An 18,340-nucleotide genomic window follows, 5' to 3' on the forward strand; every position below is an offset into this window, starting at 1 on the left:
CGCTCAGTTCTAACTCATGCTACTCACCAGTTATGTTTCTTAGTAACTTTCAAGTTTGTTTCTTCTAGATTCCTGCTGCAACTTCCTCTCATCTCTGCCCAGAATCTAATCCCCCCCACAAAACTCTTGCCTGAGTGGTCTTTTTCAAACAGAAAGTTGATCATGTACCCTTGCCCAAAAAACTTTAATAGCTCCCGTAACTTATTGGATAATCTTCAAAATCCTCCATATACTCCTCAACGTTCCACATCTTGTAGGCTTCTCTCTGCAGTCACCTAGTGCCCTACCTCTCTCAGGCATCTGCATCTTGGCCTGTGAACTAGTCCCCAAATCCAGAATGTCACTGTCCTGGAATTTCCACTTGGCATTTCAAAGTCCATCTCAGAGTTTGCCTGAAGGCCGGGGCTTCTCAGTGCCTCCCTGGTTCAAGCTTGAGCACTGTCCTTGCTTGAGTCCAGGGCATGTTTCTCTCTACATCCCACCACACCAACCTGAGCTTTCAGCCAGTCCTCAGATTTGACTCAGATGATCAGAGGTGAATATCATCAATGATAGTTTTCAGCAGAAAATAGGTTTTGCCTTAAAACTTTCCTTTTTGTCTGCTCAAAAACTTTTAACAATAGTGCCTTTCATCTGTACATTCAGAGTAAATTTCTCACCTTATAGTAATTCATTAAGGGCATGTTTACACCAAAACCATTTTCAAGCAGTGTATCAAAAAATCTATATCTAGTTTTAATTATCAGATATTTTCAACCTATACCTGTTCTTGAACAAGTCGGGGAGAAAGGTGACTTGTTTATCTGTGGCAGTGATTTGCAACTTGAGCTATACTGTGTCATTGGATGACCTGAGTCCCACCTGCAGACATTCTCATTTAATTGGTTCTGAGAATTTTTTTAAGCACTTCTAGGTGATTGAGGTTGCACATTGTGGGACTTCATTAGAGAGTGAGCTCCCAGACCTGGAAGGCCTGAGCCCTGGCAGTGTTCCTCCTTAGGGAATGGATGCTTAGGTCCATTTGATATGTGTTATTACTCATGGGCTGATTTCTTTGCATTTACAGTTTCAGCAGTGCACAAAGAAACCAAGCAATTCTTCACTTTGTATAATACCCTGGATGATAAAAAGGTTTATTTGGAAAAGGAGGTAAGAAACTTTAAAAAGAAAACAATCCAATGAGCAGCTAACAGTGCAGAAGTTAAAATGAACTGAATGCCTGGGATGGGTGCATTCAGTTTATGTAGAAAGAGCACCTACTGTATGTCCAGTACCAGGATTCACCTCCAGAAAGAGCAGGAGGAAGGAGTTCATCATCTTCAGTGAAGTGAGGCCAGTGGACAGCCATTCTGTAGTGTTCTGTGAGAAACACCATCATGAAAAGAAGTACAGTGCAAGCTCTGAGCCTGTGGGGAAAGTGTTGAGGAGGAGAGGAGCCAGCTGAATGAAGTGGGGATAGTGGATGGCCACGTTCAAGCTGGCATGGAGAACGTAGCTCTTCGTTCATCACCGACATGCCTCTGAACTAAGAGGAATGAAAATTTGAAGCAGGAGCAAAAAATTGACACAGGCATGTCCCACTTCCGTCTTATTCTCTGACTTCCTACTCATGATTCGGTCCCCCTGCCCCACCCTCCCACACACACAGGACATCAAATGATTGGGGCAGGATGTGCAGCTGAATTTAGATAAAAGAATAGTCCCAGTCTTGACAACAGCACAGTGTGGTAAAGAGAGCACAGGCTTTGAAGTCATATTTGAGCTTTAGCTTGTCCTCATTCTCCTCACCTCTATAAGGGGGATCACATCTGATTGTGTTGATGGTTATGATCAAGACAGAATGAGAACATGTAAGCTCCTTTCATATGGTGGATTCTTAGTACATACTAGTTTCTACCCACCCCCAACTTGGGGCTTACAGAATTTGTGTTCAAATTTTTGACCTGGACTAATTAGAAAATTTTTATAAGAACTTTAATAAGAATAATATAATAGATGTATCATCTGAAAAATCAAGACATCTAATTTTTGTTACTTTTGTTGCTTCTTTTCTGTCAAATCAGACAGACTCACTACTTGAAAAAGGGTTGAATTTTATTTCTCTGTATCCAGACCTTTATACAGTAATAGGAATCTAATCTGTTTGAATAAATGAGTGCATTTGGTGAGATTTGTCAGACATCCGGCAGAGTTCTGCCCAGGCCCTGAGTGTAGGAGAAGACTTGCCAACCCTAACTGAGGGATAGATCGGTCCCTTCTCAGGAGGCCTTGAACCCCACTGACACGACTTCATCATCAGTGTTTAAAGTTGTTACATTTCTTTTTTCGAACTTGGAGTATTGGACTAGGTGAGAGAGGCTAGACTTTTTAATTTCAAACCAAATTAACACAGAATTTTGCATTTGAATAATTGTGTTTTATTCCAAATACATTTACACCTGTGATATTTTAGAAAACTTCTCTTTGGAGCATTAAAGACAAGACTATCATTTCCACATTGCAGACTATGAACTGGAAGTTTAAGTATGGTAATTGCTTAGTCCTGAGCCTATAGATGAGTGTGTACACAGCCAAAAGAGAACTCAAGTTGCTCGGCTCTAGACCTGGCCATTCCCAGGACTATATCACTGGGGCAAGTCAAGGGTGTTATTATGGGGTCTTAGGCAGTTACCACTGGAACAGGACCATGAAGGAAACTTGCCCTCAGGGCTCTCAGAGTCACCCAGCAACTGGGCATGTGGGCAAGAAGATTCAGGAAGAAGCAATAAGATGGGTCCTGTATTCTCAGTCAGCATTCCAGCTGACTCCCCTGCACTTATAGCCCTGAAAATAAAGTGCAGTCTTAAGCAAGATCGAAGCAGATTGTGGTAGCATCTTGTCCAAAGAGCCCTAGTGTTAGTTAAATGCTTTCTCAGCTGCTATTTAGGGCCCTTCAGAGAGCCCTCATCCTGTATTTCTATGGGAATGCATCGTATGAAGAAGAGTTTTTTATGAGTAGACAGAGAGAAGTGGATTCCTGAAAAAAACTATAGGACTAAGAACATGTTGCTCTTTTTTCTTTCATCTGTTGCTTTAATCTACTTAAACAAGGTGTGTGTTCCTTTCAGAAACAGTATTTGGAGAGGAGAGCTTTCAGTGATCGAGGTGGTTTGGGGGTCTGTGAGCTTTTAACTTATAGTTTGTTTTTTAACTTCCCCAGATTAGCCTGCTGAACTCAATTCATGAGAACTTCTCCCAGTAAGTATAGTCCATCCTCCCTCCTATAAATACCCTGACTGTCCTGCTCTTTGTGTTGCTTCCTCCTTGTATTGTCATGGTATGATTGAGGGAGAAAGGTGCATGCAGGCCTTAAAGCTGGGTATGGATTCTTACTCTTCCTTCTCTTCCACTAAGAGCAGATACAGTTGGTTACACTATCCTTGAGTTCCTGCAAAAATATAATGATGTTAGTGTGAATTTTAAAAACACTATGAATAACTTAGGAAACGAGTTGACTTTCAAATCATTTGACTTGGCCTAGCCGCTATAATCTTCTGAATATTAGTTTTATCTTGGTAAGATGAGATTAATACCACTTGTTCTTGAGCACATAGAAATACCTTGAAATTTAGATAATAAAATCTATAATTTTTAAAGATTTTTAAAATTTGTAAGTTTTAAGTTAATGTGTATCCTTTAAACCACTTTGTTCAGATATGAATTTTTTTTCTCCAGAAATTAGATGCAGAGCCCACCTATCCCCAGACCGCAACCCTGAAGCCAAAGAGGGGCAGCAGAGGTTTGTGCTAGAGAGAAAGGAAGCCTACCATCTGGGAGTAAGTCCTGGGCTGCCAGGACCGTCTACTGACAGAGCTTGTTCCCTGGATAGCAGGCTTCCTTTCTCTAGCACAAACTTCTACTGCCCTCCTTTTCAGGCCCCAGATTAAGGTCTTAATAAATTATAGGTTCTAGATTTTATGCTTCTTTTCTAATTAAAAAAAAAAAAAAAAAAGAAAAAAAAGAAACAAAAACTACCATAACTCCCTCCTAAGATTCAGATTCAGTCAGTGCCTGACATTATGACATTTCCAAAAATGGTGCTTTATCTTTCTTTCCTGAGAATTGAGAGAACCTGCAGTTTGAGGGTGTCTGTGAAGAGTTCTGCTCTGTCGGGCCCACTCTTTGGAATAATTCTCAGTCCTTGGGAGTGATCTGATGCTCCTGGTATCCTTCTCTCTGCAAAGCTGGAGATGAGGAAAAATATCTTAGCACAGCAGGAGTCTACTCCTTTAGCTGCTACTTCTAGCAACAGGACCAGGTTCCTCAGCCCTGATTTTAGGAAAACCCAGGATATGTCTCCCCATCCTGAGCAATGTCTTCTGATTCTCAGGTTTTTATAAACCAAATGGAATTAATTTCTTGTGTGGTACATTCCATAATTCAAGGTAAAAAATATTTTTGTAATTTTTAGTCATGTTTTACTTTAACAAAATATATATTAAGAAAGTTGGGGAAAAAAAGGAAAGGAAAGAAAAGCAAGTTGTAGGGAAAGTGGGAAGTAAAAGATTAGCATTATTAGACCAGACTGATTTTCCTAACTTCCTCTCAGGTATAGAATCCTAACTGTCCCCCATGGGTCCACACTGCCTTGCAAAGCCAGGTTGCCTGTCAGAGCATAATCTGGGTACTAGAGCGAGTCCCTGGTCCCCACTCCTATTTCTCAGACTCCTGTGTGCTGATTATACCTTTCTGGTTTCTCTTTTAGAGCCATGGCCTTTCCTGCTGCCCGAGACCAGTTTTTACGCCAGATGGAGCAGATTGTAGAAGGAATTAAGCAAAGTAGAATGAAGGTCAGTGGCTTCTTTACTGTCACACAACAGTTCCATGGTGGTGGTGGGGAGGTCCTGGGAGTATGTTGTGCATCCTGATGGCATTCCTTCCACAGGGAGTCCCACCAGGCAACCGATTCTGCAGCAGCAGGGCCTTCCCCTAGACCCCCTGCACTCTGGGGTTCAAGTGCTGCTATAAGTAGTAGCTCCAAGGTATTGAGCATCTACTGTGTTCCAAGTGCTATACTCATCCTCCTGAGAACCTCTTAGTGCACTAATTGTGTCACCCCCACTTTATAGGTGAAAAAAACTGCCTTTCCTCTGCAGGCTCCTCTCTAGCTCTTCACTGGATCTTTGTTTCACAAGACATTCATTCCTTAGGAATCTTCAGATCTTGAGGGCATTTTGGTTTTCAAGAACCCCTTATGAAAAATAATTTCTGAATTTGTTTTTGTCAAAACAAGAAATTGAACCTCACAAATCAGAAGAGAGGGCTGGGGTCATAGCTCAGTGGTAGAGCGCTTGCCTAGCATGTGTGAGGCACTGGGTTTGATTCTGAGCACCACATATAAATAAATAAAATAAAGGTCCATTGGCAACTAAAAAAAAATACTTAAGAAAAAAAAAGAGAGAACAGAATAACTGAGAAGGGGCACGAGAGCCCCAGAGAGGTTTGCAGAGAACCCTGCAGTCCATGGGCAACTAGAGGTGTCCCTCCTTTTGTCCCATCTGCAGGGCCCCACTATGGGGGTACAGGTGGACTTCCAGCTGCTTAAGCTGAGTGCAGACATGCAGCTGCAGTTTCTGCCACATTCCCAAATGAATCCTAACTGGTACTTCCAAGCACCTCTTGCTCTCAATCCTATGTAAAAATGATATCAGAGTGGTCCTCAGATTCAATGGTGAAATCTAGTGGGGACTTTGTCTCTGCTTAGGATCTTGGGGCACAGTGCTCCAGAGAGTGGTGCCATGATGTAAAATGAAAGAAGGAATTGCCTCTGGGTCTTGTCCTCATAAAGAAACCACTTTCAAAAGGCAAACATTGAAGCTGCCCGAAATCCTATCCCAAAAGGATGAGCTAATGGTAAAAGTGCTCCATCTCCTTCCCTGTAGAAAAATCTCATTGATGTCCCCATTATTAATGTCAGTGAAATATCACCAGAGAGGAAAAAAAGTGCCACTGTGGAGAAATGTGGTTTCTTCCACTATTCCAGCCACAGAACTGACAGTAAACAGTCAGCAAACTCAGAACTGGGAGTCCGCTCCTGATCTTGAGAGTGAGGGGACTTTTCCTGCTGACTGTATGCATTGTGGCACATTAAACGTTAGGAAAAACTGCCTTTATTGAGCAGCTGTCATTAACCAAAATATCTATCACTGCCTTAACATTTACTATCATATATTCCTCATAACAATATGTAATCAGGTTGACATTATCCTCATTTTATAGCTAAGGGGGACCTGTCATTCAGAAATGTTAAATAACCTATCCATGAATAGCAAAGCTAGGATTTGAATCTGACCTTTTGTGGCCTCAATCTCATTCCCTTTCTACATTGCCACACTATCTTCTATAGTGGGTCCTGGATAAATTCGTAATTGAACTCAACTGCCTTATCTCCATCACTCAAATGTAATTAGTCATAACCAGATTTTTTTTCCCAAGTACTGGGCCAGTAGGAGTTAGCTGCCTACTGTGCTAAGAGAATGGGACTGTACCCAGCCCTGCAGGTAAAGTGTCTGGCAGCTTGGGGTAAAGGGTTTCAAGGAATTGCAGCAGGCTGGTGCTGGTGCTAGAGATGTGGGCAGGTAACCTCAGGCGGGCACAGAGCCTTGGGACTCTGGAGCTGATTCAGGGTCAGGATTGTACTGGGGAAACAATCCCCATGTTGCCTGGGCCTCCTGAACAGTGTTGAGATAGGTATTGGGGACACCAGTTACATTTTACCTTTGACGTCAATAGAGGCCATTAGTGTGGAGAGAGTAGAGAAATGCTATGTAAAGGTTACCTGTAACTTGTGTTTAATAACTGTAAATTCCTTCCAAAATCATAGTCACACATCAGTGAAGCCCAGGCAAAGCATCCCTCATGATTTAAGCACTGGCTCTATACCATAACTCTGCCCTTACTTCCTGCCTGGAAGTGCTCCCAGTTTGTCTTCAGAAAACGCAGCACAGATGACTGACTGCTAGTTCTGCTCCAATGCCATGAAATCTTCAGCCCCTATGACGTTCCAGTCTGAAGAGGTTGTGCACCCAACTCACTCCATCACCAGCCTGTTTCATTTTCTTCATAATACTGGTGGGCTTCTGGGAATTTTACACGTCTATTAGGGTGCTTATTTGCTGTCTGTAAAATGTGTAGTGTAAGAGCAGGGACTTCACCTCGTTCACCGCTACATTTAGATGTTCCTTCCATAGGTGTTGATATTTATTGAATGAATAGTATTTATTAAATAAATAAGTTTTAAGTCCCTTAGAAAGGTCTCCTTAAATCACAGTCTAGCCTGTATATATGGGATCAAAATTTTGGAAACACTCCACAGCCTACCAGTAAACAATGATCAAGTAATATTGTGTACTTTTTAAAATTGCAGTTGTAGCATAGAAATAATTAATTACATCTAGTGAAAAGAAGATACAGAGTTTTATGTTATGACATACAGTTATTTATTTATTTATGTATTTATTCATTTATTTATTTATTTATTTTGGGTACCGGGGGTTGAACCCAGGGGGGCTTTGCCGCTGAGCCACCTTTCTAGCCTTTTTTTTTTTTTTTTTTTTCCTTCCTTTCATGTTTTTGAGACAGGGTTTTACTAAGTTGCTTAGGCCCTTGCTAAATTGCTGAGGCTGGCTTCAAACTTGTGATCCTTCTGCCTCAGCCTCCTAAGCTGCCAGGATTACAGTCATGCACCACCATGCCTGGCAACATACAACACAAAAATATTCTGGGCAGGACAGTTCTTTGCTGTGAAGCTGTCTGGTCATCATAGGATGATTAGCAGCCTCCCTGGCCTCTACCCTGTGGTAACTACAACACTCCCACCTCACAGTCATGACAGTCACAACTGCTCCAGACATTGCCTAATGTCTACTACAGGCAAAATAGCTCCCAGTTGAGAATCACCAACTATTTATTGTGAAGTTGTTTGTAGTAACAAAAAAATGTAAGCAGTTAGCATTAGTGATAGGAAAATTACTGAATAAATTATACAGCCTTCATGTAATATACAAATAAATAAACCTCAAAAACTACATGTGGAAGGAAAGTGCTGGAAGGAAATCTGTGAAAACTGTTAATAATGGTTGCCCTTCAGATATTGTCAGCAGCAATTTGTCAGAATACCTTTTCATTACCCACCATGTTCCCAAATGTTTTCAATAGATGGAAAAGAAGAAGCAAGAGAACAAAATGAGAAGAGACCAGTTGAACGACCAGTACTTAGAGCTGTTGGAAAAGCAGAGGCTGTACTTTAAGACTGTGAAAGAGTTCAAAGAGGTAAGAGGAGGGCTGGGCAGGACATGGTAAAGCTAAAGTGAATTTATGTTCACCTCAAGATGAGCCTTGAAGAACCAGAGCAGAATTTTTTGTTTCTTCTTGTCTGTGAGGGGAAATGACAAGTTGGTGTTGTGTTCTAGCTGTACAGTGTGGCATTTAGGTAGCTGAAGGTCGCTTTGTTCTCTGGCCAGTCTTGAGGCTGTAATTAAATGTTGTAAGAGACATCACATCTTTCTTTTCTTTTTCCTAACATTTAGATAGTGCATTAAACTCACAGGTCAAATGACTCCATAAACCTACAGCAAGGTCCACCTGTAAACAATGTTATGAATTAATATATAGAATCTTCTTTCCTGCCAGTCTTAGGATGGGAGGGACCTTGAGAAGCCACGTGGGAAGAGAGAGAATGTTGACAGGCTTGGGTTATCATCCTGCCTTTGCCACTTAACAGCTGTGCACCTTGGCAGTGACCCTGTTCTGACTAGGCTATAGTTTCCTCCCTGGTGGGTTGTGCCTGGCACCAACTAATACCCAACACCAACACTCAACTGAATTTTGTTTGTTTCTGTTTTTTCTTCCTGCATTTGGGGAGTGTTACTCTTCATTGTTCCAGAAGGAAAAGTGTTTGCCTTTTTCTTTTCTTTTATTGATTGATTGATTGATTGATTGATATTGGGGATTGAACCACCAATGTGCAGGTAACCTTTTTTTTTTTTTTTTTTGAGACAATGTCTCACTAAGTTGTGAAGTTATGAGACTGATCTCAAATTTGTGATCCTCCTGCCTCAGCCTCCCAAAGCACTGGGGTTATAGGTGTGTGCCACCTCACCTGCATGTCTTCCTTTTTCTTAAGACATTTTCTCAAAAAGGAGACTGCATTTTATCACTTGCCAGGATTTCAGTAGCTTTATTTCCAGAGGTTCCTTCACCCTTCCTAACCCTGAGTCCATGTAATTTGGTGAGTTCAGAGACTGCTTAAAAAACACGAGTTAAAGGTAGGTTATATCCTAGCATTTGGTCTACAGAATAAGAAATAACAATCTTGCATGCTAGTAATTTTGTTCCAGTTTTTGTTGTTGTTGCTTTGTTTTGTATTTGTTTTGTGTTTTGTGGGTTTGTTTGTTTATCCCAATGCTGGGGCTCAAACCCAGAGCCATGCATATGCTAGGCAAGCGCCCTATCACTGAGCTACATCCCTAGCCCATTCCTGTTTATTTTTAAGTCTTTTCTTCCTTCCCCACATCTTTCCTTTCTTCATCTATTCCTGTGTGTGGGGGAGAGTGAGAAAGCGAGAGAGAGACAGAAAGATACTTAACTTTTAGGAGTCACAACCCACAAGCATTTTAAAACCTCCTTGTTTTAAATGTTCTCCCTGTTCCTACTTTGCCTCTGGGTATAAATCAGGTTGTAAAACAGACTTGGTGCCTGTTCTTAAGGAGTTTACCTTGTGGTGGAAGAGATACATATGAAGGTAAGAAGCAGAAATGAATGGAAACTCTAATGAACAAGTAATAACAATAAAAACAAAATCTTTGCCATTTGAGGAGACCTTTGTAATTGGTGTGATCAGGGGACGGCTGTGTAGGCAGCAGGACAAAGCCCTAGGGGCAGCAGGAGTGCTTCCACTGGGAAGCAGCATATGTGTGAAGGCCCTGAGGCCCAAGGAGAGGATGCTGTGCTGTGGTCTGAGCCCCTCTGTGCCTGGCAGAGGTTGGAGATAAAGTTTCAGTAGGTTCAGTGAGTGAGCCAGCAGGGAACAAATAGGACCCTGCTGCTCCTCTCTGGAGCTCTCTCCTCCCTTTAATCCAAATAGCTCACAAAGAGAAAAGGCTCAGAGAATTAATTTCAAGTGTTACTTGGGCACTACAGCATTGCCCATTTGATAGTATAGAAACAAAAAACAAGTTATGCAGGATAAATATAAGGTGTCAGAATCAAAGCAAATGGAAATAAAATGGAAAAACTCATTCTTGGACTGCAGCTCCTTCCGAGGTATTAAGCTTCATGCTTTTTAGCATTTCACTTGGCAAAAATTTTAAATTGGGGCTGGGGCTGGGGCTCAGTGGCAGAGTGCTTGCCTACCACATAGAGGCACTGGGTTTGATCCTTACTGCATTCAAAAATAAGCAAATAAAGGTAGGCTGTCCATCTACAACTACAAAAAATTTTTTTAAAAAAATTAAACTGGCAATCACATGTCAGGATTCTAAAGTCTTAAACTTTCACCCACCAGCTCCTCTGAGATAATTTGTGGCCATCATAGGTGACAGTGGGTCTCACTGGCTACACTCAGTTTCCACCCTGTATCTTCAGAGTCACTGTGCTGTTTTTTGGCTTTTCTGATTTTCTGTTTGATAGGAGTCCCAGGTCAGATCTCATTTGTACTAGAAAAGGTTTGGACAGTCAAACTTTCATCTCAGGGTTGAGTCTCCCAGAATCCTCTCTGTTACCCACTTTACTTACCTCTTCCATTCTGCTTTCCCTTCTCTTTCTATGTTCTGAATTCTCACCACTTCCTGGTCCCTAGTACTTGTACTGGGCAGTAATAATCATTCTCCAAACAAATCACAGCGTGTCGTCCAGAGCATGGGCCCTTTGCCACTTTTCCTTTATTGAGTTTGGTTTACATCACATTAATTGAGCACCGGCGATACCCCATGGGCACCAATTTAGGTACCAAGTCAAACCCTCAAGCTGACACCCAGCCTCCTGTAGTATGAATACCTTTTTGATTAGAGACATTGGGTTTTCTCTAAAATCATTAACTTGCTCACCCTGTGAGGTTGTTAATTACAAGTCTGCCAGGAAAACCAGGAAATAACTCTGAAACCCACAAATCACATTGTGTATTTCTAAACCACAGTTTCTCACAAGGAAACAGATTTAAATTTTCTGCAATAGCACTGGTGAATAAAAAAAAAACTATGTTTTTATGAAGCTGGTTTTGGGGACAAAACCTTGAGTGAGCTGAGCTCACTGCTGGATACTGTGTCTGGTGCACAGTCGGCTGGATATAGTCTTCAGCGGAAAGAGAGAGGTAATGAGACATTTTCCCTTTCCATCCAGAAAGAAATACCTAAAGGGCCCTTTTGTATTTGCTTTGAAGAGACAGACAATATCATTCTATGGTCTCCCAAAAGGTTTCAGGTAGATTGCATAAAATTTAGTCAGTGTTCACACATAGCCAGTGACAGCTGGAATATCTTTATTGAAAAATTCAAATGTTATCTCAGTGTGGAGTGATATACAGAATTACCCATAGTGGAGGCTATTTACAGCAGAAATATATTAATGCTGCTGAGTTGTTTGGCCTCATCTAAAAGGCAAGGTAAGATGAAAATTGAAACTCACTTATTATTTATAAGTTTATTACAGAAACCTTTAAAAGTTCACAAAACTTGAGACAATAGTATATCAATATAATAGTATAACTATGTGCTTGATCTTGTTTCATCTCTTCCCCTCCATCCCCACCTCCTCCCATGCCAGGTAGATGTCAAAATTTTATTTAAAAAAAAAAAAACACAAAACTTTTGGGGCTGAGTTGTAGCTCAGTGGCAGAATGCATGCCTAGCACATGTGAGGCACTGGGTTTGATTCTCAGCACAACATAAATAAATAAATAAAGGCATTATGTCCATATATAACTAAAAAATATATTCGAAAACAGGGGGGGCTGGGGATATAGCTTAGTTGGTAGAGTGCTTGCCTCACATGCACAAGGCCCTGGGTTCATATTCCTAGCACCAAAAAAAAAAAAAAAAAAAAAAAAAAGCAAAAAACTTTCTTCTTAACCTTTGTAACAGAACCAATGGAACCTAACATCACCTTATTTCTCTTCTGATTCCCAGAAAAATTTAACTGTCTCCCTTTCCCAAAATTGTATTCAAAAAGTATCAGAGCACCTTGCTTCTGAGAGAAGCCATGTTTTCCTCCCTCCAGCCCAGGAGCCCAGCTATTCCCCAGCTCTCCAAGTGGAAGATGAGTCTGAACCCTGTAGATGAACCAGCGCTCATAGGAAAACTCAGGTCACTGAAGCTGTGCTGCCACAGCATAAGAGAGCAGAGCCCTGGGGGCACCTGAGCCTGTCTCGGGAGGTGGGAAAATTGACTTTGGGGATCTTGGCTGCAGAGTTCAGGAATGAGAGAAAGTTTTCTCTCATAATAAATGGGTCTCCAGGAAAGGATAGCCATGGAGGCCTGACCACTGCCACACCTGGGTCCTGTGAGCTGTACTGCTGGACTCTTATGACCAGCCCAGGAAAGGGATGGGGAATGTTGGAGGTTTGCTAGAAGATGGTGTCTTGAGCTATCAGGGCCAGTAGGAACAGCGGGGCAGGAAGGGGCACAGAGAGGAGCTTTTGAAGATGTCCTCAGAAGAGAATATAAAGTAATGAGGAGATGACTTGTGTCGCAGGACAAGAGGGCCAGTGATCTCCCTCAGCAAGTGCACTCAGATCTTATACCACCCACTTTCAGTGCTGTGGAAGGAATATGCCTTGATGAATATATCTCATCTTGTTTTCTGAAAATTTATTTCTTGGAACAAAGAATACCCCTGGCCTTACTGTTGCTAGAGTAGGAACTTAAAGTGTTTTGCCTACCTGTACTCCAGGGCTTCCTTCTCACTTCTTGGGGTGTCTGCAAGGCCTCTCCCACTTCTCATCATGAGAGGCTTCTGTCCCCTTGAAGAGTTTAGAAACTTCAAGAGGTCTTTTGGAACAACAGCGCCTAACTCTGTTATCTTCAGTGTGATAATCCAGGAACTGAGCATCATTATATCACCACTGAAGGTCAGTAGGTCACCAGGAGGTTTCACCATTGCTGGTGGACGTGTGTTAGGAGACTGATTCAGTTGGTCAGGAGTCTCCTGTGGGACTGGAGGGAAGGACAGAATGTCTGTGTCCCATGTGGATGCTAATGTAGTCACCACCTCTCACTCTGCTTCTCCTCTAGGAGGGCCGCAAGAATGAGATGCTGCTGTCCAAGGTGAAAGCCAAGGCCTCCTGAACGTTCCCAGCCATTTTTGTACATCATTGATTTATTTTTTTTTTTTAATGCCACATCTGTCCACTACAAGACCATGAAATGGTTCTGAAAGCAACAGTAGAGAGGTACAGTTGTATTAATTTCAACTCCCTGGATGTTTCCTTTCTCCTGTCTGCTTCCATTTCATCTCTGTTGGTTGTTGCTGATGGAATCATACAGTGTAAGCACTGGCTTGGATAATACCCATCATCCTATGAAGAAATTGGGCAGTCTGTGTTCTGTGTCCATTCAACCTTATTTCTCTAGTAACATTGCACTTACGAAAGTACCTGTATTTGTCTGGACTCTCTGAATAAAGAAGAATTCTTTCATTCAGCAAGTATTAATTAAGCGACAAATAAGCACTGAGAAATAAGCACTGAGGGAGATTCATCCAAGTATAAAACTCAGTCCCTTCCCCGCACCGCCAGGCATCCAGCAAGTGGCCCAGGGAACAGATAGAGCCCACAGGACTCTGAATCTTGGCCATCTGAGATGTATTTCAATAAACAGAAGGCTGCTGGATGCATGATAGCCTATGTGAGTGTTAGTCACTTGGGCCTTTCACCTGCATGGTGCCTTTTGTTTCTGGCTTCTCAAGATATCAGTACCAGCCAGAAGGCTTGGATGATACACTTAGCAACTGGAATGAAAGCTCAGTATTGCGGTTTTAATTCTTATGTATTTAAGTTCATGTCACCAAAAAAAAATTGACAATGAGCCTCATATTGAGGATGATTCAATAAGAATTACACCTTTCCATGTCCTAATTTTCATTAGAGTCACAGGCAACACATGAATGGACTTTTTCGTCCCCCTTGTTTTATCTTTCTACACTGCCAAAAAGGTCATGGTCAAAGCAAGGAGGCCTACACTGTACTGCTGTCAGGGCAGGCTGAATGAAAGACAAAAAGCAGGTACTATTGGACAAGGAGAGCAGGAGGCTTTGCAGAGAGGCACAGAGGAGGCAGCATTGGGCTAGATCTGAAGTGGGGATAGGATGTTAGAATGTTGGCCAAAGGTAGGAATGCTGTTTTAGATGCAGGATTAAAAGCTCTGGAGGATAAGGGAAAGGAAAGGATGAGCCGTTCTCTGCAGGAGGCTTTAAAGAACAAGCTGAAGAAATGAACTGGGAACAGACTTTGGAGGGTGTTGAAGGACAACTGAGAGGTTGGCTATATCTTTTGGAAGTGAGCAGTCCAAAGCAAACACATAGCTCCTGCCCTGGCTCTCAAGAGTCGGTTGACTAGTCATGGTCAGGAAACCTTAGTATGGGGCTTACACTCCATTCTTCATGAACCTTGCACATCTACACTGTCCAGCAGGTTTGAACCATAAGACATAAAAGCTTGAACATGGCAGTCAAGTGGGGCATTTGGTAGTCACAGAAACACTATGTTCATTTCTAGTTCCCTAATGAATGTGATTAAGCAGGGCTGAGGTACACAGACTTAAAAAAAAAAAAAAAAAAAAATCCCTCTCTGGCTTAAAAACACCATCAGTGTCTGTGCTAGTGCCAGCAAAGCTTTCCAGATGAGCCGGGTGTGAACAGCAGCATCCGCACTGGCACTTCTCTGTGCCAGGCATTTCCTAGCTGGGTGCATCTGCACCTCTGCTGGTCCCTCAGTGGTGTTCATGTGGGGGTTTTAAAAGGGCTCAGTCAAGTTGAAACAATAATTAAAACAAACAGGTGGGACTTTGAAGGAAGAAGGAGACAGCAGTTTTGATTATGTTTGAAATTATTTTGAGTTTAAAGAAACCTTGTCAAGAAGCTTGTAGACCCCCCACCTCTATCTCTACTTTCTGAACTTCTTGAGCAGTAGGAGACAATTTGAATATTTGTCCACAGTTGTTAGGGAGGCAGGAGCAGGTGATGTTTGGAGTTACTGGAGTTCACCTGTCTGTGTTGGTTGGAAAGTATGCCAGGACTGATCCAAAGCAACCAATAAGCCTTAAGAGGAGACCAATATTTTATTTAGGCTGTGTTTCTCAGGAGTTTTGTTTGGTTTTGGTATAGAGAGACATTGGCAGATGATTTTTTTGTTGTTGTTTTGTTAAACCACAGGGCCTTATACAAATGATAAATTAGTCTCCGTTGCTTAAACACACTTTGGATTAGACACAGCAGCCGATATGGGGAATTCTTTGTTTTCTACACACAACCTGCAGCTATTGTGAGAAATTAGGACATTAGATACACTGTGCAGTCAGGCCTCTCAGGCTAAGGAAAGGTCCTGAGGTCCTGATCACTTCAGAAACCACTTGGGAATGGCAGCAGGGGTCCCAGAGCCATGTCTTTCTCTGTGCCCAGACATATGTAGAACAATGTCATGTTTTGCTGAACCTGTAGACTTTTCCTGAATTATAAGTAAGAGTGGAAACAACCTTAAGTTACTTTAAAAAAAAAAAAAATGCATGCTTCAGGAAGAACCAGGTATCCCCAGGCAGTAGACAGTTTCCCCTGCTCAGTCAGAGCAGTGAGCTTGCTCTTGGAGCTGGCCGCCCAGAACTGGTTGTCCAGCCTCTAGATCAGGGACTCCCCTGACTCTTCTGTGCTTCTCGTGGAATACATGGGACTGGTTTAAACCAAACTCAGCTGCTGCCAGCAGAGTGGGAGTAGATACTCACGAGAAGATTCCTGGGATATTTTGTTATCGTCCTTGGCCTGTGTTCAGTGCCTGTGACAGGTCAGCTGGCACCACTAGAAGGAGGTGCAGTATGTTAGAGAGCAGTTGTCAAGTCACACAAAAGGGTGTGTTTTCTTTTTAACAGAGGGCACATTCAAAGTTTTTTTAGCCATAAGTTTTTATGAGAGTCAAACTGGGTTTTAACTGGGTTCTGGTTCATAGTTCATATTTTGAGAAAAGCTGGGCTCTGCTACCTCGCCAGACTGAAAAAACGCTGCCTCATGACACTGAAGCCCTTGGGACCTCCTAAACACCTTGAGTGGAGGCTGGGTAAGGATTTCAGGCAGTCCTCTTACTACCTCACAAGGTGCCATTCACATAGCCTTGTGGTTATCATGTCTACAAGCCCCGATCATGTCTGTGGTGACCAGAGCAGACCTGTCTGAAAGGGCATTTGGAACAGTCAACTGTGGCCTGAATTCTGTGCTGTGTGGATTTCTGCTGCCTCAACATGGTTTTGTCTTGCCCACTCTGCAGGTGACAAATGGTCAGTTTAAGAGGGAATTAGGCATTCTAGCAATAACTTTTAAAGTTTGACTGAGCCCGAGTCCTTTTGTGGACGCACCAGTAGTTGGATTGCAGCATGCTTTGAGGAAGAACACTTGAAGGAGGTGGGTGCTCTATGACTTCCTCGTGGCCCATGTTGACCACAGGTAGAATGTCTTAATTCAGAACAGTACACTGAAGAACCCAGTAGGATGGGTGCCCTTATCTGTCCCTGTGGCTGGGTGTTGCCAGGGAAGTGCCTTGCTTGATGCACCTTCAGAATCCCCCATGCCCTCTCTTGGTCTTTTATACTCAGTTTAGAGCATACCTTTTTATATCTCATGGAAGCAGGCTGAAATGTTACATTAAAAAGTAATGTTTTAATAGTCTCCCCTCTTCTCATAATAAATACATTGTGTAAGATCTTGGGGGGATTTAGTGCCTGGTCTGTAGCACAGTTAACAACCCAGGGAATACTTTGGGTCTTCCACATCAGCCTGTCTCAATTCCTCAGATGGACCAAATTCATGCCCTTAATGGCTATTGCTCTGCTGCTTCCTCTTAGAACTCTGTCCCCTCCAAGATCTTGGGCAGTGACTTTCCCTGACCACCTAATACACCTACAGACCCATTTAATTTTGGCCTCTGGCCATGATCATATTCTGTCCATCCCCTGCTGTCTGTCTTGATGGCATATGTCACTGTTTGAATGTCCTTTGTGAGTTCTGTTGCCCACCCCTCTGATCTGGAATGTAAGGGCAATAAAAGCAAGGACCTTGCCCGTCTTTCTGTGGTCTCCTAGCATCTGATTCAAGGTCAGGAAATTCTAGGATAAATTGGCTTGTCCAAATTAAAGGCTTGCATCCTGTATTAGCAAGATTTAAACTTAACCTTTCCTCTAATTTATACTTAGTTTGAAACAGACCGACAATTCCATTCATCAGCCTAGGAGGATCTCTTTCAGGCTGTGTTATTCTCTTACTTGGAAAGTTGGAATGAAAAGATGTGTCAGTTTTCAAATCTTTCAAAGGACCTTTTGGAGATACATTTTTTCTCCCAATATAAACAAAGAAAAGAGAAAGGGTATATACTAATGTCATATAAGATCGTGAGTATGTTTTTGCTCCAGATATTTCATGAATCTAAAGGTAAATTGGTAGAAAATGTCTCAAACACGTGAAAGCAAAAAATGGGATGATGCTGCCAGGTTATGGGAAGCAGCACTCAGATGCAGCATTGGCAGTAGTATCAATTATACAACCTTCACGGAGGACAGTCAGACAATGCCTGTCACAAGTGCAAATGCACAGCCTTTTGAACCAGTAGTGCTACACCTAAGAATGGTCCCTTTGTACAAGAATTTTTATTAAAGCATTGTTTGTAATAGCAGAAGTTGGAAACTATCAACCAATGTATACCAATGGTGAAATAAATTATGGCCAGTTCCTACAATGGGACATTTTGCAGAAATTTAAAAGAGCAGAGCTGCTATTTGTCTATTTGTGTTCTCCATGAAATGATCTTCAAGATGCATGGTTTAGTGGGGAAAAATGGCACATGGTATACTAGTGTTTGGAATGGAAAAAAAAATGTATGTCTATGAATTGTGTGTGTATATTTGTGTGCTCATACACTCACGTCTAAGTCATGTCTGCTTGCATATGCATAGAATATCTCTGGGAGGTTATACAGCAACCTGGCAGTCTTGGTTGCCTCTGGGAAGAGGGGTGGGCGTGACTTTTCACTGTATACCTTTTGTACCTTTTGAATTTTGTACCATGTACATGTATTATCTATTCAAAAATAAAGTTTCTAAATTTTAATTTGGTT

At 42.1% G+C, this 18,340-nt stretch overlaps 1 protein-coding gene across 4 annotated transcripts in view; it reads left to right on the forward strand.

Moving 5' to 3' along the window:
* The window catches only part of Ccdc93 (coiled-coil domain containing 93), a 91,131-nt gene extending 77,430 nt beyond the window's left edge, over nt 1-13,701 (forward strand). For all 4 annotated transcript variants that reach the window (XM_047544880.1, XM_047544881.1, XM_047544882.1 and 1 more), the window contains 5 exons: nt 1,067-1,149; nt 3,200-3,237; nt 4,745-4,829; nt 8,197-8,310; nt 13,266-13,701. In XM_047544880.1, the coding sequence (XP_047400836.1) occupies nt 1,067-1,149; nt 3,200-3,237; nt 4,745-4,829; nt 8,197-8,310; nt 13,266-13,319 (374 nt within the window). In that variant the 3' untranslated portion in view covers nt 13,320-13,701. The remainder of the gene's footprint in view (nt 1-1,066; nt 1,150-3,199; nt 3,238-4,744; nt 4,830-8,196; nt 8,311-13,265) is intronic.
* The last annotated feature ends 4,639 nt before the right edge of the window (nt 13,702-18,340 follow it).

Source organism: Sciurus carolinensis, chromosome 3, assembly GCF_902686445.1.
Source record: "Sciurus carolinensis chromosome 3, mSciCar1.2, whole genome shotgun sequence".
NCBI classification, from domain to species: domain Eukaryota; kingdom Metazoa; phylum Chordata; class Mammalia; order Rodentia; family Sciuridae; genus Sciurus; species Sciurus carolinensis.